General features: G+C 52.1%; 5 protein-coding genes across 54 annotated transcripts in view; 1 reads left to right on the top strand and 4 right to left on the bottom strand.

Moving 5' to 3' along the window:
* Positions 1–24,580, top strand: part of LOC110484213 (ubiquitin-associated protein 2) — a 253,283-nt gene that overhangs the window by 90,435 nt on the left and 138,268 nt on the right. The gene's annotated exons all lie outside the window — the stretch shown is intronic.
* On the bottom strand, positions 4,877–5,790 carry LOC144248207 (interferon-like). The gene has a single exon (XM_077790150.2). It carries the CDS (start codon positions 5,619–5,621, stop codon positions 4,890–4,892), a length of 732 nt encoding a protein of 243 aa, XP_077646276.1. The 5' UTR covers positions 5,622–5,790; the 3' UTR covers positions 4,877–4,889.
* LOC144248208 (interferon-like) lies at positions 13,298–14,251 on the bottom strand. The gene has a single exon (XM_077790151.2). The coding sequence runs from the start codon at positions 14,040–14,042 to the stop codon at positions 13,311–13,313; it is 732 nt and encodes a 243-aa protein (XP_077646277.1). The 5' UTR covers positions 14,043–14,251; the 3' UTR covers positions 13,298–13,310.
* Positions 14,340–21,652, bottom strand: LOC144248209 (interferon-like). Its single transcript, XM_077790152.2, has 3 exons — positions 21,620–21,652; positions 19,289–19,388; positions 14,340–17,053 (listed from the first exon to the last, which is right to left on the bottom strand). Exons 1-3 carry the CDS (start codon positions 21,650–21,652, stop codon positions 16,470–16,472), a joined length of 717 nt encoding a protein of 238 aa, XP_077646278.1. The 3' UTR covers positions 14,340–16,469.
* Positions 21,734–22,642, bottom strand: LOC144248210 (interferon-like). Its single transcript, XM_077790153.2, has one exon. It carries the CDS (start codon positions 22,476–22,478, stop codon positions 21,747–21,749), a length of 732 nt encoding a protein of 243 aa, XP_077646279.1. The 5' UTR covers positions 22,479–22,642; the 3' UTR covers positions 21,734–21,746.

Raw genomic sequence — 24,580 nt, 5'->3', positions numbered from 1 at the left:
TGTGGCTGGGAGGCATGTCCTGGAGGAGGCGGAGTGCGTCGCCGGGGAAGGTGTCGTCGTGTGTCCAGAGGCGTTGGCAGGCGAGGAGGAGGAGTAGGTGCGGCGTGCGGCAGCCGTGGCTGTGTGGCTGTGTGGCTGTGGGCACAGCCACGCTGGGTCTGCGGGTGCTGTCGGGTGGTGCTGGGCAGGAGGAGCCCGGTGAGGCTCGGTGGTGCTGCTGGTGGCTGTGGCTGGGGCGCTGCCGGCTTTGTACGGCGGCAGCTTTCCCTTCATCGCTTTCTGATTGCTGGGAGTTTCCGCCCGTGCTTTCCAGTCTGTGCTGGTGGCTGTGGTGGTCTTGGGCAGTGTTTTCTTGGGTTGACTGTGGCTGGCGATGGTGTTGTTAATTCTCTTTTTGCCTTTAGAGGTTGCCTCTTGCCTGTTGGTTGTGGTGTAGTGGAACCCTACGTTAGTGCCACATCATGTATTTGCGATGATGTTGTGTGTTTCTTGTGGTTTTCCTTTCTCTCTGGGGTCGTCTCTCGTTCATCATATGTTCCGCTGAATTTCTTTTATTGCCCTTTACAGGACACTGCATCAATTGTAGTATCGTATCTTGGGCTTCTCCCTTTTTTCTAAAGCTATGTCTGATGTTGAACAGACTTTTTCGTTTTGGAGAGTGCTGAAGTCAAATCTCGCTGAACTCTTCTAAAGTTTAATACTTTGAAGATTTTTCAAGTAGTGTTTCCTTACTGATTTTTGCACGCTTGTCAGTATGTGTCAGCTTGGTTCCTAGTGTTGAAAAAGGAAGTAGTGGTACTTGTAAGTATCTAGTAAGTAACTCGTAAATTTCTGTTAAGTTGCTGAGCTGATTGAGCTGTTGCAGCTTTTAATGCATTTGGGTCAATCATTTTTTCCCGTAAATTCTAGTTGCAGACCTTTACTGCCGGGGTATTCAGCACAAGCCTTCTATTAGTGTGCCTGGAGATTCGTCCCTTGAGTGGGGACACACCTCTAGGTTATTGCTTGAGGTAAAACAAAAGTAATTGGATTAATTACCTTTTTCTGTAGTTTGTTATTAATCTGGCTTTCAAAGGATTGGGGTAGTGGAGCACTGTACAAGTAGTTACCACTGTCTGTAATGGATCATAGATAATTCTGATCAAAATTATTTGAGTATTGTCATGATTAATTTGAATTATTTGTTTTTCCCATATTTCCCATATATTTCCTCGATAGACGTGTAAACAAATATTTCTCTCATCTTGCAGGACAAATTTGTATAAAAGGTCAATTACACATATATAATTCTTTTGAGATGAACCATTTACCTACTGTGGGCCTAGGATTGTATTAAGCTGCCTCCAGACTTCTCTAAGAAGGAGTTTAGCAAGCAAGGAGGCATTTTGTGAACCTCAGTGGGAAGCCTTCCCTGATAAATGTTGTCGGAAGCTTCCATTCTGCCTGGGACACTTCCCAAGTCTTTTTGTAGTTCCCATTAGATTTTTCTGGTTTTTTTACCTACACTATGCTTGTTTTCTTTGTGTTTATATGAATAAATTCTCTCTTTTAAGCCTTTGATAGAGTTGTATTAAATAAACTGATGGTTTATTTCTCAGGAACCTCAGGAGCTCGTTAAGTCAGAGAGCTGAAGAGGTGGCTCTGGGTCTGAGCACCTAGGCACTGAATGTTGATGCAGCTTCTGCAGTGTCTTGCTTCCCTTTTGCAGTTTGATTTTCATTGTGATGGAGTTGAAGAAGTCTCCTCTAAGCTGTTGCTTTTGAACAATAAAGGGTTTTTTAAAGTTAATTTTCATTGTCTGTTTTGCCCTGGATATCCCAAGTGCAGTGTGACGCTGAGAGGAGGTGGTATCAGAAGAGCCTGCTCATGGCCTTGTCCAGTGATGCTTTCAGCTATGTGCCCAGGAATGGGTATCTCTCAACCTCTCCAATCCCTATTCTGGTGTTGTATCACCAGAATACAAAAAATTACACAAATGCATTTCTTCTTTTGTGTTTGAATTCCCTGTATTCCAGCTTGTGTCATTACCACCGCTCCTGTTTTTGTCTGAGAGTGATTTAGTTCCTTCAGCTGCCTCAGAAAAGACAGAACCAACGAGGTCCTCATTCCTGACATTGCAGGATACTTCTGGATAGGAGCATTAGGGGGACAGTGGTACAGTGTGGAAGTTTCGTCTTGAGGGGTCCTGCTGTGTACCTGAATATATAAGAGAGCTGGTGGAAAAGCTCACCAAGCCACTGCCCGTAATTTACAATCAGTCCTGGCTGACAAAGGAGGCCCCAGGAACCCGGAGTGTGGCCAGTGTTACGCTTATCTTCAGGAAGGGTCAGAAGTGGAATCCAGGGAGCTACGGGCCTGTCAGCCTGACCTTGGTGCTTGGGGAAGCTCATGGAGATGATCTTGAGTGCCCATCACATGGCACCTCCAGGAGATCCAGGGGATCATGCCCAGCCAGCATGGGTTTGTCAAAGGCGTAACCGCCCGACCCAATCTCCTTCTGTAACACAGTGCCCCTCTTAGTGGACGAGGGAAAGTCCAGAAACGTTGACTTCCTGCACTTTGGAATAAAGTCTTTAACACTGTGTCCCACAGAACTCTCCTGGAGACACCAGCTGCTTGTGGCTTTGACGCTCTGTTCTTGAGTTAAAAACTGGCTGCTGGCCTGGCCCAGAGAGTGCTGGTGAATGGAATTCCTTGCAGCAGGCAGCTGGTCCCTAATGGTGTCCCCCAGGACTCCGTACTGAGGGCTCTGTACTGTACTGTTTTTTACCTTTGGTGATGATCTGAGCTCTTGAGGGAATCCAAGAGCTCCTTTAGTCAGTTTGAGGACAACATCAAGCTGGGCGTGAGTGCTGTTCTGCTGGAGGGCAGGAAAGCTCTGCGGAAGGATCTGCACTGTCTTCTGGATCCACGGGCCAGGGCCAGTTGTGTGAGGTTCAACAAGGCCAAGTGCTGGGTCCTGCCCTTGGGTCACAGGAACCGCCTGCAGCTCCAGGCTGGGACAGCGTGTCTGGCAAACTGCTGGATGGGAGAGGACCTGGGGGTGCAGGTTTTCAAGAGCTGGACACGAGTTGGAGTGTGCCCAGGTGGCCAAGAAGGCCAATGGCACCGGGCTTGTGTCAGCAATGGTGTGGCCAGCAGGAGCCGGGCAGTGGCCAGCAGGAGCAGGGCAGTGGCCATCCCCCTGTGCTGGGGGCACTGGTGAGGCCACAGCTGGAATCTTGTGTTCAGCTTTGTTTCCTCACAGCAGGAAGGACACTGAGGTGCTGGATCATGTCCAGAGAAGGAAATGGAGCTGGGGAAGGGTCTGTAGAGCGAGTCATATGGGGAGCAGCTGAGGGAACTGGGTGAGTTTAGTGTGGGGAAAAGGAGGTTCGGGAGAACCGGATCACTCTGTACGATGATCTAGAAGAAAGTTATAACCATATGGGAATTGTTTTCTTCTCCCAGCAGCTAGCAATAGGAAAAAAAAATGGCCTCAAGATGTCCCAGTGGAGGTTCAAGTTGGATATTAGGGAAAATTTCTTCACTGAAGGAGTGGTCAAGCATCGGAGCAGGCTCCCTGGGGAAGTGGTGGAGTCACCACCGCTGAAAGTGTTCAAAAATGGAGTAAATGTGGCGCTTCATTATATGGCTTAATGGTATTTGGTCAAAGGCTGGGCTTGATGATCTTGGAGGTCTTTTCCAACCTTAGTGATTCTATGAATCTCGATTTGGTCCTGTTGTTTTTTCACTCAGCTAAATGGGAAGCAATCAGTTGCGTTTGCACGGAGCAGTATCCTTGAAGCGACGCAGTGCTGGAGGTTGTTTGAGCCCAGGAAAACAATCTCTTTGTGGCATGCAGGAGAAGGCTGGAGCTGCTGACCTGGGGAGGTGCTTCTGGATTGATAGTTGGAGGGCGAAGGAGCAGCCGGTGCTGGTGATGTGTGGGCAGTTCCCTTCACGAGGAATGCTGTGCTGGTTGGTTTGGACCATATCGAGTTGGGGGTGTTTGGATGATGGATCTCTTTGCTTGCTAATGATGTGTTGGGGTGAATTGTCCAAATCTCTGCAGTCCTTTATGGGTCCCCTCCTTGCTTCTTTGAGGTGCACCTTGTCTGTGCCACCCTGTTTCTTCTAAGGCAGTGCTGTGGCATTGCAGAATGGTTATCTTTGGTGGGATGATGGTTTGGAGGTGGCTTTCAAGGCTTTGCATTATTGGAGGGTCTGGAAGGCAGAGCGAGGTGGTGGAAGAGAAGGAGGTATGCAGGGCAGGCATCATGCCATTTGGGGCAAATGGGTGCCCCAGTGGTCTGGCAGCTGTAAGAGGTGCCTGGGGGCTGCAGGACCACCATTCCCTGGGAGCATGCTATCCATAGCCTTTGATCCAGGCAGGATGCATTGGCAAGATGGGCTGCAGGACAGAGACTCATCCCCTCACAGCCTGAGGGGACCATGTCTTTGCATGTCAGGTCTAAGCGTGGAGCACAATGAGCACAGCTTAGCTTTTTCATTCTTTTTTGTTTTTACAAAAAGTCTTTATTTCTAACAAAAAAATAAATAAATAAATAAATAAATAAATAAATAAATAAATAAATGGCCAGCCAAAGAAATAAATAATTGACTAAGTTAATTAATGAATTAAATAAGTAAGCAAACAGAGTTCTGTGATAAATAGTGATTGGCATTCCCACAGTAGTTCCCCAGTGTCCATGATCCCCTTGCCGTTCATCAGGTGAGGTTGCAGTCCGGATGAACGCGGTAATTCCACAGGTAACAATACCTTCTGTATCCCCAGTGTCTCGTAGGTGTCCATGAATGTGTAGCACAGAAATTTCCTCTTCCTTCCTCTCCAGTGCCTGTGGTTTGGGTGTGGGCTGTGCCACATACTGGCCCCAGTGCCACCACGCTCATAGGCCTTTCCCCATCAGCTCATCGGTTGGAAGACGTGTGACTGGTACCAAGTGATCCCAGCCTGGGCTCCTGCTGTCACCACTCAATCCATGGCTACTGGTGCTGGCTGGCGATGGGTGTTTGTTCTCTGTGGGTTTAGTGGGGTCCAGAGCAGCTTGGTGCTTCATGCGCCGTATGAGTTTGTCCACGTGTTGTAAGCAGACACGAGCTTCGAGGCGGACGTGGTCCCAGGCGCAGGCGCTGTGGCTGTGTGCCTGGAGAAAGGCGTGGATTTTCCCGAAGTACTTGTTGATGGTGAGCCGCGGGTCGCTTTGTCCTATGAAGAGCAGGGGGTCGTTGGGGAGGCATTGATTGAGGTGGTGGATGTGGTGCTGCAGTTTGTTGAGGAGGAGGTTGCGAGCGTGGCTGGGCCAGTGCTGGCGGGTGCTGTTGGAGCTGAGGGTGTGGAAGAGGCGCTGGAGGATGCGCAGGGCGGTGGCGGCGGCTTGGTGCGGGCCGAGGTTGGGGTGGAGGAGGGTGTCGGGGAAGAAGGGCGGCTCTTGGAGGCGGCAGGGCTGTGTGTGGCTGGGAGGCATGTCCTGGAGGAGGCGGAGTGCGTCGCCGGGGAAGGTGTCGTCGTGTGTCCAGAGGCGTTGGCAGGCGAGGCTGGTGGCCAGAGCGGTGAGGAGGAGCAGGAGCGGCGGTGCGGCGTGCGGCAGCCGTGGCTGTGTGGCTGTGGGCACAGCCATGCTGGGTCTGCGGGTGCTGTCGGGTGGTGCTGGGCAGGAGGAGCCCGGTGAGGCTCGGTGGTGCTGCTGCTGCTGGTGGCTGTGGCTGGGGCGCTGCCGGCTTTGTACGGCGGCAGCTTTCCCTTCATCGCTTTCTGATTGCCGGGAGTTTCCGGCCGTGCTTTCCAGTCTGTGCTGGTGGCTGCGGTGGTCTTGGGCAGTGTTTTGTTGGGGTGGCCGTGGTTGAGGATTGTGGTGGCAGCGGTGTGCTGGGGCCGAGTGTCAGTCATGGCTGGAAGGGGTTGTGAAAGCTCTGGGCCAGAGGCGCTGGGGGGTCAGGTGCGTTGGGGAGGGTGTTGGGCGATCCTTTCACTTGCCGAGCCAGCTGCAAGGTCTGTGCTGTTGAGCTGAGTCTCTGTTTGTGCCCAAGCATCGTTTCCACTTGCAAAGCCCTGGTTTTGGTTGTGGTCACTTTTCCTTTCACTTTGAGGCTTGCCTTTAATTTCATCTTAGCCACTGTTTTCCTTTTGTGGTTGCAAGGGATGTGCGGTGATGTCAGTGGGTGAGGGCCGGCGTTTCCCCTCCTGCGGTTAACGCCCAGAGGCACTGGCAGGGTTCAAGGGGCTGTCTGTGCATGTGGGTCTTGGAGGCCTGAGTGTGTCCTTGCAAGGAGGCACTGCACCTGCTGTGTTTGGGAGGAGCGAGCCACAAGGCAGGCAAGAAAGGCTGAGTGAAGAAGTCGCGGAAGGGGAAAGCTTTTGCTGTTACTGTCGCGCTTGGTGCCATGGCTGTGGCCCCGGAGCATCGGTCTGCTTTTGAGATCCATGCCTCAGTGGCTGAGGCGGCCAGAGGTCAAAGGAGGACATTCCCCCATGAAAGAAATGGGGTTGCGCTTTGGGACTGCTGGAGCCCTTGCTCGGAGCAGCGCGTCCTGTTCAGGGCTCTTTAGTCTATGAGAGGTGTGGTGTCCTTGGAAGGTGATGGCTCTGAAAATGCACGGGGGTCCAGAGGCCGTGACCTGTGAGAAAGGCTGAGGGAGCTTGGCTTCTTTGGCTGGAGTATTGTAGGTTTGCCAGTAGTTTCAGATGCCTTTCCAAAAATGCACAAAATCTGCGGCAAGGTGAAGAGGTGTTTGGGGTGTGCAGAGACTTGCAAGGGGATGATCCCTCTGGCCTGGTGGAGAAATGGTGGGATTGTTGCTTGGAGCAGATTGTGGGATTTGAAAGTTTTAGGCCTTTGGGGGACAGAGAATTTGGAGGTGAGCGGTTGTTTGTCACCTTGTGCGTCAGTGATCTCCAGGCAGGCTGCCGAAGGCACACAAGGCAAATGCTGGGAGTCCTCGCGGAAAATCCCTGTAGATCCCCAGGTGTAGGAGAGGGTCGAGTTTGAGACCGTCGTGGCAACCTGAAAGTGCACAAGTCCATGGGACTTGAAGAGGCTGATGCGTGAGCCCTGAGGGAACTGTCAGATGGAGCTGCTGGGCCACAGTGCCTGGTTTTTGAAATCTGGTGTCCGTCAGTTGAAGTTCCCAGTAAGTGGTAGAAGGGAGGTATAAGCCTCCCTTTGTATAAGGGGAAAAGCAGAAGAGTGTGGGAACTACAGAGCAGTCCGGCTGAGCGCAGTGTCAGGCAAGAAGATGAGGCTGTTGTGCTTGGTCACCAGACTCGGCTAAGGCCTAGGGAAAACCAAGAGGTGGTCGGTAATGGGGAGCATGGCATTCCAATTGCGTAGTCGCCATTCCTGGTGATTTTTTGTGATGTTCTATGGCTAAGGCTACAGAGCAGTGGTGGATAGGGGCAGAGCAAGTGAGCTTGTGTGCCTGGGCTTGAGCAAAGTGCTGGGCCGTGTCCTGCATCCTTGTCTGTGAGTCAGAGAGGCATGGATTGGATGGATGGAGCACGTTGTGGATAAAGCAGATGAGGTGCAGCGGTGCTCCCCAGCCTTTGCGTGTTTTTCTTTTTGGGACTCTGTGGTGGTGGCCAACCGCTGGCAGTGTTTTTCCAAGGGGTTTGCTACAGCATCTTGCTTGGTCAGGTGCCATTGAGAAGAGTGGGCAGAGGCGGTTTGGAGGATGGCTTGGGGTAGGTGTGGAGTGAGGATGGCTTTGGCTGGCCCAGAGACTGGTTGCTGTGCTAGAGAGATGAGAGGCAATGGCAAGTGTTTTGTCGTAGGTCTTTATTTTCAGCGGCATAAATAAGTGAATAAGTAGAAAAATAAATACGTGTATCAATAAATAAAGAAACAAATAAATAAATCAGTCTAGAAATAAGTGGAGAAAGTCCTTTGCCCGTATCACTGGGAGAGGCTGAATCAATGGGAGAGGGAGTGGTTGGGGGCTGCGGGTGGCGTGCGGTTGTTGCAGCCCTGTCTCTGGTCCCAGGTGAGAGGAGGCGTGGGGTTGGAGGTGGGTTTGGGTGGTAGGTGTGGGTTGGAGTGTGGGTGTCTGCGCTAGCGGCGCCTGGCACGTGTGAGGTTGTGGAGGTGCCGTAAAGAGGCACGAGCTTCGAGGCGGAGATGGTCCCAGGCGCTGTGGCTGTGGGTGTGGAGGGAGGGGTGGATGTCCCTGAAGTACTTGTTGATGGCGAGCCGCGGGTTGCGTGGTCCTTTGGAGAGCAGGGCGTTGTCGGGGAGGCGTTGCTCCAGGTGGTGGATGTGGTGCTGCAGTTTGTTGAGGAGGAGGTTGCGAGCGTGGCTGGGCCAGTGCTGGCGGGTGCTGTTGGAGCTGAGGGTGTGGAAGAGGCGCTGGAGGATGCGCAGGGCGGTGGCGGCGGCTTGGTGCGGGCCGAGGTTGGGGTGGAGGAGGGTGTCGGGGAAGAAGGGCGGCTCTTGGAGGCGGCAGGGCTGTGTGTGGCTGGGAGGCATGTCCTGGAGGAGGCGGAGTGCGTCGCCGGGGAAGGTGTCGTCGTGTGTCCAGAGGCGTTGGCAGGCGAGGAGGAGGAGTAGGTGCGGCGTGCGGCAGCCGTGGCTGTGTGGCTGTGTGGCTGTGGGCACAGCCACGCTGGGTCTGCGGGTGCTGTCGGGTGGTGCTGGGCAGGAGGAGCCCGGTGAGGCTCGGTGGTGCTGCTGCTGGTGGCTGTGGCTGGGACGCTGCCGGCTTTGTACGGCGGCAGCTTTCCCTTCATCGCTTTCTGATTGCCGGGAGTTTCCGGCCGTGCTTTCCAGTCTGTGCTGGTGGCTGTGGTGGTCTTGGGCAGTGTTTTGTTGGGTTGACTGTGGCTGGCGATGGTGTTGTTAATTCTCTTTTTGCCTTTAGAGGTTGCCTCTTGCCTGTTGGTTGTGGTGTAGTGGAACCCTACGTTAGTGCCACATCATGTATTTGCGATGATGTTGTGTGTTTCTTGTGGTTTTCCTTTCTCTCTGGGGTCGTCTCTCGTTCATCATATGTTCCGCTGAATTTCTTTTATTGCCCCTTTACAGGATACTGCATCAATTGTAGTATCGTATCTTGGGCTTCTCCCTTTTTTCTAAAGCTATGTCTGATGTTGAACAGACTTTTTCGTTTTGGAGAGTGCTGAAGTCAAATCTCGCTGAACTCTTCTAAAGTTTAATACTTTGAAGATTTTTCAAGTAGTGTTTCCTTACTGATTTTTGCACGCTTGTCAGTATGTGTCAGCTTGGTTCCTAGTGTTGAAAAAGGAAGTAGTGGTACTTGTAAGTATCTAGTAAGTAACTCGTAAATTTCTGTTAAGTTGCTGAGCTGATTGAGCTGTTGCAGCTTTTAATGCATTTGGGTCAATCATTTTTTCCCGTAAATTCTAGTTGCAGACCTTTACTGCCGGGGTATTCAGCACAAGCCTTCTATTAGTGTGCCTGGAGATTCGTCCCTTGAGTGGGGACACACCTCTAGGTTATTGCTTGAGGTAAAACAAAAGTAATTGGATTAATTACCTTTTTCTGTAGTTTGTTATTAATCTGGCTTTCAAAGGATTGGGGTAGTGGAGCACTGTACAAGTAGTTACCACTGTCTGTAATGGATCATAGATAATTCTGATCAAAATTATTTGAGTATTGTCATGATTAATTTGAATTATTTGTTTTTCCCATATTTCCCATATATTTCCTCGATAGACGTGTAAACAAATATTTCTCTCATCTTGCAGGACAAATTTGTATAAAAGGTCAATTACACATATATAATTCTTTTGAGATGAACCATTTACCTACTGTGGGCCTAGGATTGTATTAAGCTGCCTCCAGACTTCTCTAAGAAGGAGTTTAGCAAGCAAGGAGGCATTTTGTGAACCTCAGTGGGAAGCCTTCCCTGATAAATGTTGTCGGAAGCTTCCATTCTGCCTGGGACACTTCCCAAGTCTTTTTGTAGTTCCCATTAGATTTTTCTGGTTTTTTTACCTACACTATGCTTGTTTTCTTTGTGTTTATATGAATAAATTCTCTCTTTTAAGCCTTTGATAGAGTTGTATTAAATAAACTGATGGTTTATTTCTCAGGAACCTCAGGAGCTCGTTAAGTCAGAGAGCTGAAGAGGTGGCTCTGGGTCTGAGCACCTAGGCACTGAATGTTGATGCAGCTTCTGCAGTGTCTTGCTTCCCTTTTGCAGTTTGATTTTCATTGTGATGGAGTTGAAGAAGTCTCCTCTAAGCTGTTGCTTTTGAACAATAAAGGGTTTTCTAAAGTTAATTTTCATTGTCTGTTTTGCCCTGGATATCCCAAGTGCAGTGTGACGCTGAGAGGAGGTGGTATCAGAAGAGCCTGCTCATGGCCTTGCCCAGTGATGCTTTCAGCTATGTGCCCAGGAATGGGTATCTCTCAACCTCTCCAATCCCTATTCTGGTGTTGTATCACCAGAATACAAAAAATTACACAAATGCATTTCTTCTTTTGTGTTTGAATTCCCTGTATTCCAGCTTGTGTCATTACCACCGCTCCTGTTTTTGTCTGAGAGTGATTTAGTTCCTTCAGCTGCCTCAGAAAAGACAGAACCAACGAGGTCCTCATTCCTGACATTGCAGGATACTTCTGGATAGGAGCATTAGGGGGACAGTGGTACAGTGTGGAAGTTTCGTCTTGAGGGGTCCTGCTGTGTACCTGAATATATAAGAGAGCTGGTGGAAAAGCTCACCAAGCCACTGCCCGTAATTTACAATCAGTCCTGGCTGACAAAGGAGGCCCCAGGAACCCGGAGTGTGGCCAGTGTTACGCTTATCTTCAGGAAGGGTCAGAAGTGGAATCCAGGGAGCTACGGGCCTGTCAGCCTGACCTTGGTGCTTGGGGAAGCTCATGGAGATCATCTTGAGTGCCCATCACATGGCACCTCCAGGAGATCCAGGGGATCATGCCCAGCCAGCATGGGTTTGTCAAAGGCGTAACCGCCCGACCCAATCTCCTTCTGTAACACAGTGCCCCTCTTAGTGGACGAGGGAAAGTCCAGAAACGTTGACTTCCTGCACTTTGGAATAAAGTCTTTAACACTGTGTCCCACAGAACTCTCCTGGAGACACCAGCTGCTTGTGGCTTTGACGCTCTGTTCTTGAGTTAAAAACTGGCTGCTGGCCTGGCCCAGAGAGTGCTGGTGAATGGAATTCCTTGCAGCAGGCAGCTGGTCCCTAATGGTGTCCCCCAGGACTCCGTACTGAGGGCTCTGTACTGTACTGTTTTTTACCTTTGGTGATGATCTGAGCTCTTGAGGGAATCCAAGAGCTCCTTTAGTCAGTTTGAGGACAACATCAAGCTGGGCGTGAGTGCTGTTCTGCTGGAGGGCAGGAAAGCTCTGCGGAAGGATCTGCACTGTCTTCTGGATCCACGGGCCAGGGCCAGTTGTGTGAGGTTCAACAAGGCCAAGTGCTGGGTCCTGCCCTTGGGTCACAGGAACCGCCTGCAGCTCCAGGCTGGGACAGCGTGTCTGGCAAACTGCTGGATGGGAGAGGACCTGGGGGTGCAGGTTTTCAAGAGCTGGACACGAGCTGGAGTGTGCCCAGGTGGCCAAGAAGGCCAATGGCACCGGGCTTGTGTCAGCAATGGTGTGGCCAGCAGGAGCCGGGCAGTGGCCATCCCCCTGTGCTGGGGGCACTGGTGAGGCCACAGCTGGAATCTTGTGTTCAGCTTTGTTTCCTCACAGCAGGAAGGACACTGAGGTGCTGGATCATGTCCAGAGAAGGAAATGGAGCTGGGGAAGGGTCTGTAGAGCGAGTCATATGGGGAGCAGCTGAGGGAACTGGGTGAGTTTAGTGTGGGGAAAAGGAGGTTCGGGAGAACCGGATCACTCTGTACGATGATCTAGAAGAAAGTTATAACCATATGGGAATTGTTTTCTTCTCCCAGCAGCTAGCAATAGGAAAAAAAAATGGCCTCAAGATGTCCCAGTGGAGGTTCAAGTTGGATATTAGGGAAAATTTCTTCACTGAAGGAGTGGTCAAGCATCGGAGCAGGCTCCCTGGGGAAGTGGTGGAGTCACCACCGCTGAAAGTGTTCAAAAATGGAGTAAATGTGGCGCTTCATTATATGGCTTAATGGTATTTGGTCAAAGGCTGGGCTTGATGATCTTGGAGGTCTTTTCCAACCTTAGTGATTCTATGAATCTCGATTTGGTCCTGTTGTTTTTTCACTCAGCTAAATGGGAAGCAATCAGTTGCGTTTGCACGGAGCAGTATCCTTGAAGCGACGCAGTGCTGGAGGTTGTTTGAGCCCAGGAAAACAATCTCTTTGTGGCATGCAGGAGAAGGCTGGAGCTGCTGACCTGGGGAGGTGCTTCTGGATTGATAGTTGGAGGGCGAAGGAGCAGCCGGTGCTGGTGATGTGTGGGCAGTTCCCTTCACGAGGAATGCTGTGCTGGTTGGTTTGGACCATATCGAGTTGGGGGTGTTTGGATGATGGATCTCTTTGCTTGCTAATGATGTGTTGGGGTGAATTGTCCAAATCTCTGCAGTCCTTTATGGGTCCCCTCCTTGCTTCTTTGAGGTGCACCTTGTCTGTGCCACCCTGTTTCTTCTAAGGCAGTGCTGTGGCATTGCAGAATGGTTATCTTTGGTGGGATGATGGTTTGGAGGTGGCTTTCAAGGCTTTGCATTATTGGAGGGTCTGGAAGGCAGAGCGAGGTGGTGGAAGAGAAGGAGGTATGCAGGGCAGGCATCATGCCATTTGGGGCAAATGGGTGCCCCAGTGGTCTGGCAGCTGTAAGAGGTGCCTGGGGGCTGCAGGACCACCATTCCCTGGGAGCGTGCTATCCATAGCCTTTGATCCAGGCAGGATGCATTGGCAAGATGGGCTGCAGGACAGAGACTCATCCCCTCACAGCCTGAGGGGACCATGTCTTTGCATGTCAGGTCTAAGCGTGGAGCACAATGAGCACAGCTTAGCTTTTTCATTCTTTTTTGTTTTTACAAAAAGTCTTTATTTCTAACAAAAGAATAAATAAATAAATAAATAAATAAATAAATAAATGGCCAGCCAAAGAAATAAATAATCGACTAAGTTAATTAATGAGTTAAATAAGTAAGCAAACAGAGTTCTGTGATAAATAGTGATTGGCATTCCCACAGTAGTTCCCCAGTGTCCATGATCCCCTTCCCGTTCATCAGGTGAGGTTGCAGTCCGGATGAACGCGGTAATTCCACAGGTAACAATACCTTCTGTATCCCCAGTGTCTCGTAGGTGTCCATGAATGTGTAGCACAGAAATTTCCTCTTCCTTCCTCTCCAGTGCCTGTGGTTTGGGTGTGGGCTGTGCCACATACTGGCCCCAGTGCCACCACGCTCATAGGCCTTTCCCCATCAGCTCATCGGTTGGAAGACGTGTGACTGGTACCAAGTGATCCCAGCCTGGGCTCCTGCTGTCACCACTCAATCCATGGCTACTGGTGCTGGCTGGCGATGGGTGTTTGTTCTCTGTGGGTTTAGTGGGGTCCAGAGCAGCTTGGTGCTTCATGCGCCGTATGAGTTTGTCCACGTGTTGTAAGCAGACACGAGCTTCGAGGCGGACGTGGTCCCAGGCGCAGGCGCTGTGGCTGTGTGCCTGGAGAAAGGCGTGGATTTTCCCGAAGTACTTGTTGATGGTGAGCCGCGGGTCGCTTTGTCCTATGAAGAGCAGGGGGTCGTTGGGGAGGCATTGATTGAGGTGGTGGATGTGGTGCTGCAGTTTGTTGAGGAGGAGGTTGCGAGCGTGGCTGGGCCAGTGCTGGCGGGTGCTGTTGGAGCTGAGGGTGTGGAAGAGGCGCTGGAGGATGCGCAGGGCGGTGGCGGCGGCTTGGTGCGGGCCGAGGTTGGGGTGGAGGAGGGTGTCGGGGAAGAAGGGCGGCTCTTGGAGGCGGCAGGGCTGTGTGTGGCTGGGAGGCATGTCCTGGAGGAGGCGGAGTGCGTCGCCGGGGAAGGTGTCGTCGTGTGTCCAGAGGCGTTGGCAGGCGAGGCTGGTGGCCAGAGCGGCGAGGAGGAGCAGGAGCGGCGGTGCGGCGTGCGGCAGCCGTGGCTGTGTGGCTGTGGGCACAGCCATGCTGGGTCTGCGGGTGCTGTCGGGTGGTGCTGGGCAGGAGGAGCCCGGTGAGGCTCGGTGGTGCTGCTGCTGCTGGTGGCTGTGGCTGGGGCGCTGCCGGCTTTGTACGGCGGCAGCTTTCCCTTCATCGCTTTCTGATTGCCGGGAGTTTCCGGCCGTGCTTTCCAGTCTGTGCTGGTGGCTGTGGTGGTCTTGGGCAGTGTTTTGTTGGGGTGGCCGTGGTTGGGGATTGTGGTGGCAGCGGTGTGCTGGGGCCGAGTGTCAGTCATGGCTGGAAGGGGTTGTGAAAGCTCTGGGCCAGAGGCGCTGGGGGGTCAGGTGCGTTGGGGAGGGTGTTGGGCGATCCTTTCACTTGCCGAGCCAGCTGCAAGGTCTGTGCTGTTGAGCTGAGTCTCTGTTTGTGCCCAAGCATCGTTTCCACTTGCAAAGCCCTGGTTTTGGTTGTGGTCACTTTTCCTTTCACTTTGAGGCTTGCCTTTAATTTCATCTTAGCCACTGTTTTCCTTTTGTGGTTGCAAGGGATGTGCGGTGATGTCAGTGGGTGAGGGCCGGCGTTTCCCCTCCTGCGGTTAACGCCCAGAGGCACTGGCAGGGTTCAAGGGGCTGTCTGTGCATGTGGGTCTTGGAGGCCTGAGTGTGTCCTTGCAAGGAGGCACTGCACCTGCTGTGTTTGGGAGGAGCGAGCCACAAGGCAGGCAAGAAAGGCTGAGTGAAGAAGTCGCGGAAAGGGAAAACTTTTGCTGTTGCTGTCGCGCTTGGTGCCATGGCTGTGGCCCCGGAGCATCGGTCTGCTTTTGAGATCCATGCCTCAGTGGCTGAGGCGGCCAGAGGTCAAAGGAGGACATTCCCCCATGAAAGAAATGGGGTTGCGCTTTGGGACTGCTGGAGCCCTTGCTCGGAGCAGCGCGTCCTGTTCAGGGCTCTTTAGTCTATGAGAGGTGTGGTGTCCTTGGAAGGTGATGGCTCTGAAAATGCACGGGGGTCCAGAGGCCGTGACCTGTGAGAAAGGCTGAGGGAGCTTGGCTTCTTTGGCTGGAGTATTGTAGGTTTGCCAGTAGTTTCAGATGCCTTTCCAAAAATGCACAAAATCTGCGGCAAGGTGAAGAGGTGTTTGGGGTGTGCAGAGACTTGCAAGGGGATGATCCCTCTGGCCTGGTGGAGAAATGGTGGGATTGTTGCTTGGAGCAGATTGTGGGATTTGAAAGTTTTAGGCCTTTGGGGGACAGAGAATTTGGAGGTGAGCGGTTGTTTGTCACCTTGTGCGTCAGTGATCTCCAGGCAGGCTGCCGAAGGCACACAAGGCAAATGCTGGGAGTCCTCGCGGAAAATCCCTGTAGATCCCCAGGTGTAGGAGAGGGTCGAGTTTGAGACCGTCGTGGCAACCTGAATGTGCACAAGTCCATGGAACCTGAAGAGGCTGATGCGTGAGCCCTGAGGGAACTGTCAGATGGAGCTGCTGGGCCACAGTGCCTGGTTTTTGAAATCTGGTGTCCGTCAGTTGAAGTTCCCAGTAAGTGGTAGAAGGGAGGTATAAGCCTCCCTTTGTATAAGGGGAAAAGCAGAAGAGTGTGGGAACTACAGAGCAGTCCGGCTGAGCGCAGTGTCAGGCAAGAAGATGAGGCTGTTGTGCTTGGTCACCAGACTCGGCTAAGGCCTAGGGAAAACCAAGAGGTGGTCGGTAATGGGGAGCATGGCATTCCAATTGCGTAGTCGCCATTCCTGGTGATTTTTTGTGATGTTCTATGGCTAAGGCTACAGAGCAGTGGTGGATAGGGGCAGAGCAAGTGAGCTTGTGTGCCTGGGCTTGAGCAAAGTGCTGGGCCGTGTCCTGTATCCTTGTCTGTGAGTCAGAGAGGCATGGATTGGATGGATGGAGCACGTTGTGGATAAAGCAGATGAGGTGCAGCGGTGCTCCCCAGCCTTTGCGTGCTTTTCTTTTTGGGACTCTGTGGTGGTGGCCAACCGCTGGCAGTGTTTTTCCAAAGGGTTTGCTACAGCATCTTGCTTGGTCAGGTGCCATTGAGAAGAGTGGGCAGAGGCGGTTTGGAGGAAGGCTTGGGGTAGGTGTGGAGTGAGGATGGCTTTGGCTGGCCCAGAGACTGGTTGCTGTGCTAGAGAGATGAGAGGGAATGGCAAGTGTTTTGTCGTAGGTCTTTATTTTCAGCGGCATAAATAAGTGAATAAGTAGAAAAATAAATACGTGTATCAATAAATAAAGAAACAAATAAATAAATCAGTCTAGAAATAAGTGGAGAAAGTCCTTTGCCCGTATCACTGGGAGAGGCTGAATCAATGGGAGAGGGAGTGGTTGGGGGCTGCGGGTGGCGTGCGGTTGTTGCAGCCCTGTCTCTGGTCCCAGGTGAGAGGAGGCGTGGGGTTGGAGGTGGGTTTGGGTGGTAGGTGTGGGTTGGAGTGTGGGTGTCTGCGCTAGCGGCGCCTGGCACGTGTGAGGTTGTGGAGGTGCCGTAAAGAGGCACGAGCTTCGAGGCAGAGATGGTCCCAGGCGCAGGCGCTGTGGCTGTGGGTGTGGAGGGAGGGGTGGATGTCCCTGAAGTACTTGTTGATGGCGAGCCGCGGGTTGCGTGGTCCTTTGGAGAGCAGGGCGTTGTCGGGGAGGCGTTGCTCCAGGTGGTGGATGTGGTGCTGCAGTTTGTTGAGGAGGAGGTTGCGAGCGTGGCTGGGCCAGTGCTGGCGGGTGCTGTTGGAGCTGAGGGTGTGGAAGAGGCGCTGGAGGATGCGCAGGGCGGTGGCGGCGGCTTGGTGCGGGCCGAGGTTGGGGTGGAGGAGGGTGTCGGGGAAGAAGGGCGGCTCTTGGAGGTGGCAGGGCTGTGTGTGGCTGGGAGGCATGTCCTGGAGGAGGCGGAGTGCGTCGCCGGGGAAGGTGTCGTCGTGTGTCCAGAGGCGTTGGCAGGCGAGGAGGAGGAGTAGGTGCAGCGTGCGGCAGCCGTGGCTGTGTGGCTGTGTGGCTGTGGGCACAGCCACGCTGGGTCTGCGGGTGCTGTCGGGTGGTGCTGGGCAGGAGGAGCCCGGTGAGGCTCAGTGGTGCTGCTGGTGGCTGTGGCTGGGGCGCTGCCGGCTTTGTACGGCGGCAGCTTTCCCTTCATCGCTTTCTGATTGCCGGGAGTTTCCGGCCGTGCTTTCCAGTCTGTGCTGGTGGCTGTGGTGGTCTTGGGCAGTGTTTTCTTGGGTTGACTGTGGCTGGCGATGGTGTTGTTAATTCTCTTTTTGCCTTTAGAGGTTGCCTCTTGCCTGTTGGTTGTGGTGTAGTGGAACCCTACGTTAGTGCCACATCATGTATTTGCGATGATGTTGTGTGTTTCTTGTGGTTTTCCTTTCTCTCTGGGGTCGTCTCTCGTTCATCATGTGTTCCGCTGAATTTCTTTTATTGCCCTTTACAGGACACTGCATCAATTGTAGTATCGTATCTTGGGCTTCTCCCTTTTTTCTAAAGCTATGTCTGATGTTGAACAGACTTTTTCGTTTTGGAGAGTGCTGAAGTCAAATCTCGCTGAACTCTTCTAAAGTTTAATATTTTGAAGATTTTTCAAGTAGTGTTTCCTTACTGATTTTTGCACGCTTGTCAGTATGTGTCAGCTTGGTTCCTAGTGTTGAAAAAGGAAGTAGTGGTACTTGTAAGTATCTAGTAAGTAACTCGTAAATTTCTGTTAAGTTGCTGAGCTGATTGAGCTGTTGCAGCTTTTAATGCATTTGGGTCAATCATTTTTTCCCGTAAATTCTAGTTGCAGACCTTTACTGCCGGGGTATTCAGCACAAGCCTTCTATTAGTGTGCCTGGAGATTCGTCCCTTGAGTGGGGACACACCTCTAGGTTATTGCTTGAGGTAAAACAAAAGTAATTGGATTAATTACCTTTTTCTGTAGTTTGTTATTAATCTGGCTTTCAAAGGATTGGGGTAGTGGAGCACTGTACAAGTAGTTACCACTGTCTGTAATGGATCCTAGATAATTCTGATCAAAATTATTTGAGTATTGTCATGATTAATTTGAATTATTTGTTTTTCCCATATTTCCCATATATTTCCTCGATAGACGTGTAAACAAATATTTCTCTCATCTTGCAGGACAAATTTGTATAAAAGGTCAATTACACATATATAATTCTTTTGAGATGAACCATTTACCTACTGTGGGCCTAGGATTGTATTAAGCTGCCTCCAGACTTCTCTAAGAAGGAGTTTAGCAAGCAAGGAGGCATTTTGTGAACCTCAGTGGGAAGCCTTCCCTGATAAATGTTGTCGGAAGCTTCCATTCTGCCTGGGACACTTCCCAAGTCTTTTTGTAGTTCCCATTAGATTTTTCTGGTTTTTTTACCTACACTATGCTTGTTTTCTTTGTGTTTATATGAATAAATTCTCTCTTTTAAGCCTTTGATAGAGTTGTATTAAATAAACTGATGGTTTATTTCTCAGGAACCTCAGGAGCTCGTTAAGTCAGAGAGCTGAAGAGGTGGCTCTGGGTCTGAGCACCTAGGCACTGAATGTTGATGCAGCTTCTGCAGTGTCTTGCTTCCCTTTTGCAGTTTGATTTTCATTGTGATGGAGTTGAAGAAGTCTCCTCTAAGCTGTTGCTTTTGAACAATAAAGGGTTTTTTAAAGTTAATTTTCATTGTCTGTTTTGCCCTGGATATCCCAAGTGCAGTGTGACGCTGAGAGGAGGTGGTATCAGAAGAGCCTGCTCATGGCCTTGCCCAGTGATGCTTTCAGCTATGTGCCCAGGAATGGCTATCTCTCAACCTCTCCAATCCCTATTCTGGTGTTGTATCACCAGAATACAAAAAATTACACAAATGCATTTCTTCTTTTGTGTTTGAATTCCCTGTATGCCAGCTTGTGTCATTACCACCGCTCCTGTTTTTGTCTGAGAGTGATTTAGTTCCTTCAGCTGCCTCAGAAAAGACAGAACCAACGAGGTCCTCATTCCTGACATTGCAGGTTAGTTCTGGATAGGAGCATTAGGGGGACAGTGGTACAGTGTGGAAGTTTCGTCTTGAGGGGTCCTGCTGTGTACCTGAATATATAAGAGAGCTGGTGGAAAAGCTCACCAAGCCACTGCCCGTAATTTACAATCAGTCCTGGCTGACAAAGGAGGCCCCAGGAACCCGGAGTGTGGCCAGTGTTACGCTTATCTTCAGGAAGGGTCAGAAGTGGAATCCAGGGAGCTACGGGCCTGTCAGCCTGACCTTGGTGCTTGGGGAAGATCATGGAGATGATCTTGAGTGCCCATCACATGGCACCTCCAGGAGATCCAGGGGATCATGCCCAGCCAGCATGGGTTTGTCAAAGGCGTAACCGCCCGACCCAATCTCCTTCTGTAACACAGTGCCCCTCTTAGTGGACGAGGGAAAGTCCAGAAACGTTGACTTCCTGCACTTTGGAATAAAGTCTTTAACACTGTGTCCCACAGAACTCTCCTGGAGACACCAGCTGCTTGTGGCTTTGACGCTCTATTCTTGAGTTAAAAACTGGCTGCTGGCCTGGCCCAGAGAGTGCTGGTGAATGGAATTCCTTGCAGCAGGCAGCTGGTCCCTAGTGGTGTCCCCCAGGACTCTGTACTGAGGGCTCTGTACTGTACTGTTTTTTACCTTTGGTGATGATCTGAGCTCTTGAGGGAATCCAAGAGCTCCTTTAGTCAGTTTGAGGACAACACCAAGCTGGGCGTGTGTGCTGTTCTGTTGGAGGGCAGGAAGGCTCTGCAGAAGGATCTGCACTGTCTTCTGGATCCACGGGCCAGGGCCAGTTGTGTGAGGTTCAACAAGGCCAAGTGCTGGGTCCTGCCCTTGGGTCACAGGAACCGCCTGCAGCTCCAGGCTGGGACAGCGTGTCTGGCAAACTGCTGGATGGGAGAGGACCTGGGGGTGCAGGTTTTCAAGGGCTGGACACGAGCTGGAGTGTGCCCAGGTGGCCAAGAAGGCCAATGACACCGGGCTTGTGTCAGCAATGGTGTGGCCAGCAGGAGCCGGGCAGTGGCCAGCAGGAGCAGGGCAGTGGCCATCCCCCTGTGCTGGGGGCACTGGTGAGGCCACAGCTGGAATCTTGTGTTCAGCTTTGTTTCCTCACAGCAGGAAGGACACTGAGGTGCTGGATCATGTCCAGAGAAGGAAATGGAGCTGGGGAAGGGTCTGTAGAGCGAGTCATATGGGGAGCAGCTGAGGGAACTGGGTGAGTTTAGTGTGGGGAAAAGGAGGTTTGGGAGAACCGGATCACTCTGTACGATGATCTAGAAGAAAGTTATAACCATATGGGAATTGTTTTTTTCTCCCAGCAGCTAGCAATAGGAAAAAAAAATGGCCTCAAGATGTCCCAGTGGAGGTTCAAGTTGGATATTAGGGAAAATTTCTTCACTGAAGGAGTGGTCAAGCATCGGAGCAGGCTCCCTGGGGAAGTGGTGGAGTCACCACCGCTGAAAGTGTTCAAAAATGGAGTAAATGTGGCGCTTCATCATATGGCTTAATGGTATTTGGTCAAAGGCTGGGCTTGATGATCTTGGAGGTCTTTTCCAACCTTAGTGATTCTATGAATCTCGATTTGGTCCTGTTGTTTTTTCACTCAGCTAAATGGGAAGCAATCAGTTGCGTTTGCACGGAGCAGTATCCTTGAAGTGACGCAGTGCTGGAGGTTGTTTGAGCCCAGGAAAACAATCTCTTTGTGGCATGCAGGAGAAGGCTGGAGCTGCTGACCTGGGGAGGTGCTTCTGGATTGATAGTTGGAGGGCGAAGGAGCAGCCGGTGCTGGTGATGTGTGGGCAGTTCCCTTCACGAGGAATGCTGTGCTGGTTGGTTTGGACCATATCGAGTTGGGGGTGTTTGGATGATGGATCTCTTTGCTTGCTAATGATGTGTTGGGGTGAATTGTCCAAATCTCTGCAGTCCTTTATGGGTCCCCTCCTTGCTTCTTTGAGGTGCACCTTGTCTGTGCCACCCTGTTTCTTCTAAGGCAGTGCTGTGGCATTGCAGAATGGTTATCTTTGGTGGGATGATGGTTTGGAGGTGGCTTTCAAGGCTTTGCATTATTGGAGGGTCTGGAAGGCAGAGCGAGGTGGTGGAAGAGAAGGAGGTATGCAGGGCAGGAATCATGCCATTTGGGGCAAATGGGTGCCCCAGTGGTCTGGCAGCTGTAAGAGGTGCCTGGGGGCTGCAGGACCACCATTCCCTGGGAGCGTGCTATCCATAGCCTTTGATCCAGGCAGGATGCATTGGCAAGATGGGCTGCAGGACAGAGACTCATCCCCTCACAGCCTGAGGGGACCATGTCTTTGCATGTCAGGTCTAAGCGTGGAGCACAGTGAGCACAGCTTAGCTTTTTCATTCTTTTTTGTTTTTACAAAAAGTCTTTATTTCTAACAAAAGAATAAATAAATAAATAAATAAATAAATGGCCAGCCAAAGAAATAAATAATCGACTAAGTTAATTAATGAGTTAAATAAGTAAGCAAACAGAGTTCTGTGATAAATAGTGATTGGCATTCCCACAGTAGTTCCCCAGTGTCCATGATCCCCTTGCCGTTCATCAGGTGAGGTTGCAGTCCGGATGAACGCGGTAATTCCACAGGTAACAATACCTTCTGTATCCCCAGTGTCTCGTAGGTGTCCATGAATGTGTAGCACAGAAATTTCCTCTTCCTTCCTCTCCAGTGCCTGTGGTTTGGGTGTGGGCTGTGCCACATACTGGCCCCAGTGCCACCACGCTCATAGGCCTTTCCCCATCAGCTCATCGGTTGGAAGACGTGTGACTGGTACCAAGTGATCCCAGCCTGGGCTCCTGCTGTCACCACTCAATCCATGGCTACTGGTGCTGGCTGGCGATGGGTGTTTGTTCTCTGTGGGTTTAGTGGGGTCCAGAGCAGCTTGGTGCTTCATGCGCCGTATGAGTTTGTCCACGTGTTGTAAGCAGACACGAGCTTCGAGGCGGACGTGGTCCCAGGCGCAGGCGCTGTGGCTGTGTGCCTGGAGAAAGGCGTGGATTTTCCCGAAGTACTTGTTGATGGTGAGCCGCGGGTCGCTTTGTCCTATGAAGAGCAGGGGGTCGTTGGGGAGGCATTGATTGAGGTGGTGGATGTGGTGCTGCAGTTTGTTGAGGAGGAGGTTGCGAGCGTGGCTGGGCCAGTGCTGGCGGTTGCTGTTGGAGCTGAGGGTGTGGAAGAGGCGCTGGAGGATGCGCAGGGCGGTGGCGGCGGCTTGGTGCGGGCCGAGGTTGGGGTGGAGGAGGGTGTCGGGGAAGAAGGGCGGCTCTTGGAGGCGGCAGGGCTGTGTGTGGCTGGGAGGCATGTCCTGGAGGAGGCGGAGTGCGTCGCCGGGGAAGGTGTCGTCGTGTGTCCAGAGGCGTTGGCAGGCGAGGCTGGTGGCCAGAGCGGCGAGGAGGAGCAGGAGCGGCGGTGCAGCGTGCGGCAGCCGTGGCTGTGTGGCTGTGGGCACAGCCATGCTGGGTCTGCGGGTGCTGTCGGGTGGTGCTGGGCAGGAGGAGCCCGGTGAGGCTCGGTGGTGCTGCTGCTGCTGGTGGCTGTGGCTGGGGCGCTGCCGGCTTTGTACGGCGGCAGCTTTCCCTTCATCGCTTTCTGATTGCCGGGAGTTTCCGGCCGTGCTTTCCAGTCTGTGCTGGTGGCTGCGGTGGTCTTGGGCAGTGTTTTGTTGGGGTGGCCGTGGTTGAGGATTGTGGTGGCAGCGGTGTGCTGGGGCCGAGTGTCAGTCATGGGTGGAAGGGGTTGTGAAAGCTCTGGGCCAGAGGCGCTGTGGGGTCAGGTGCGTTGGAGAGGGTGTTGGGCGATCCTTTCACTTACCGAGCCAGCTGCAAGGTCTGTGCTGTTGAGCTGAGTCTCTGTTTGTGCCCAAGCATCGTTTCCACTTGCAAAGCCCTGGTTTTGGTTGTGGTCACTTTTCCTTTCACTTTGAGGCTTGCCTTTAATTTCATCTTAGCCACTGTTTTCCTTTTGTGGTTGCAAGGGATGTGCGGTGATGTCAGTGGGTGAGGGCCGGCGTTTCCCCTCCTGCGGTTAACGCCCAGAGGCACTGGCAGGGTTCAAGGGGCTGTCTGTGCATGTGGGTCTTGGAGGCCTGAGTGTGTCCTTGCAAGGAGGCACTGCACCTGCTGTGTTTGGGAGGAGCGAGCCACAAGGCAGGCAAGAAAGGCTGAGTGAAGAAGTCGCGGAAAGGGAAAGCTTTTGCTGTTACTGTCGTGCTTGGTGCCATGGCTGTGGCCCCGGAGCATCGGTCTGCTTTTGAGATCCATGCCTCAGTGGCTGAGGCGGCCAGAGGTCAAAGGAGGACATTCCCCCATGAAAGAAATGGGGTTGCGCTTTGGGACTGCTGGAGTCCTTGCTCGGAACAGCGCGTCCTGTTCAGGGCTCTTTAGTCTATGAGCGGTGTGGTGTCCTTGGAAGGTGATGGCTCTGAAAATGCACGGGGGTCCAGAGGCCGTGACCTGTGAGAAAGGCTGAGGGAGCTTGGCTTCTTTGGCTGGAGTATTGTAGGTTTGCCAGTAGTTTCAGATGCCTTTCCAAAAATGCACAAAATCTGCGGCAAGGTGAAGAGGTGTTTGGGGTGTGCAGAGACTTGCAAGGGGATGATCCCTCTGGCCTGGTGGAGAAATGGTGGGATTGTTGCTTGGAGCAGATTGTGGGATTTGAAAGTTTTAGGCCTTTGGGGGACAGAGAATTTGGAGGTGAGCGGTTGTTTGTCACCTTGTGCGTCAGTGATCTCCAGGCAGGCTGCCGAAGGCACACAAGGCAAATGCTGGGAGTCCTCGCGGAAAATCCCTGTAGATCCCCAGGCCAGTGTAGGAGAGGGTCGAGTTTGAGACCGTCGTGGCAACCTGAATGTGCACAAGTCCATGGGACCTGAAGAGACTGATGCGTGAGCCCTGAGGGAACTGTCAGATGGAGCTGCTGGGCCACAGTGCCTGGTTTTTGAAATCTGGTGTCCGTCAGTTGAAGTTCCCAGTAAGTGGTAGAAGGGAGGTATAAGCCTCCCTTTGTATAAGGGGAAAAGCAGAAGAGTGTGGGAACTACAGAGCAGTCCGGCTGAGCGCAGTGTCAGGCAAGAAGATGAGGCTGTTGTGCTTGGTCACCAGACTCGGCTAAGGCCTAGGGAAAACCAAGAGGTGGTCGGTAATGGGGAGCATGGCATTCCAATTGCGTAGTCGCCATTCCTGGTGATTTTTTGTGATGTTCTATGGCTAAGGCTACAGAGCAGTGGTGGATAGGGGCAGAGCAAGTGAGCTTGTGTGCCTGGGCTTGAGCAAAGTGCTGGGCCGTGTCCTGCATCCTTGTCTGTGAGTCAGAGAGGCATGGATTGGATGGATGGAGCACGTTGTGGATAAAGCAGATGAGGTGCAGCGGTGCTCCCCAGCCTTTGCGTGTTTTTCTTTTTGGGACTCTGTGGTGGTGGCCAACCGCTGGCAGTGTTTTTCCAAGGGGTTTGCTACAGCATCTTGCTTGGTCAGGTGCCATTGAGAAGAGTGGGCAGAGGCGGTTTGGAGGAAGGCTTGGGGTAGGTGTGGAGTGAGGATGGCTTTGGCTGGCCCAGAG

This window comes from Lonchura striata, chromosome Z (genome assembly GCF_050655825.1).
Source record: "Lonchura striata isolate lonStrDom1 chromosome Z, ASM5065582v1, whole genome shotgun sequence".
Taxonomy (NCBI): domain Eukaryota; kingdom Metazoa; phylum Chordata; class Aves; order Passeriformes; family Estrildidae; genus Lonchura; species Lonchura striata.
Note: the sequence above shows the minus strand (reverse complement) of the source record. Positions and strands in the feature narration are given on the sequence as shown.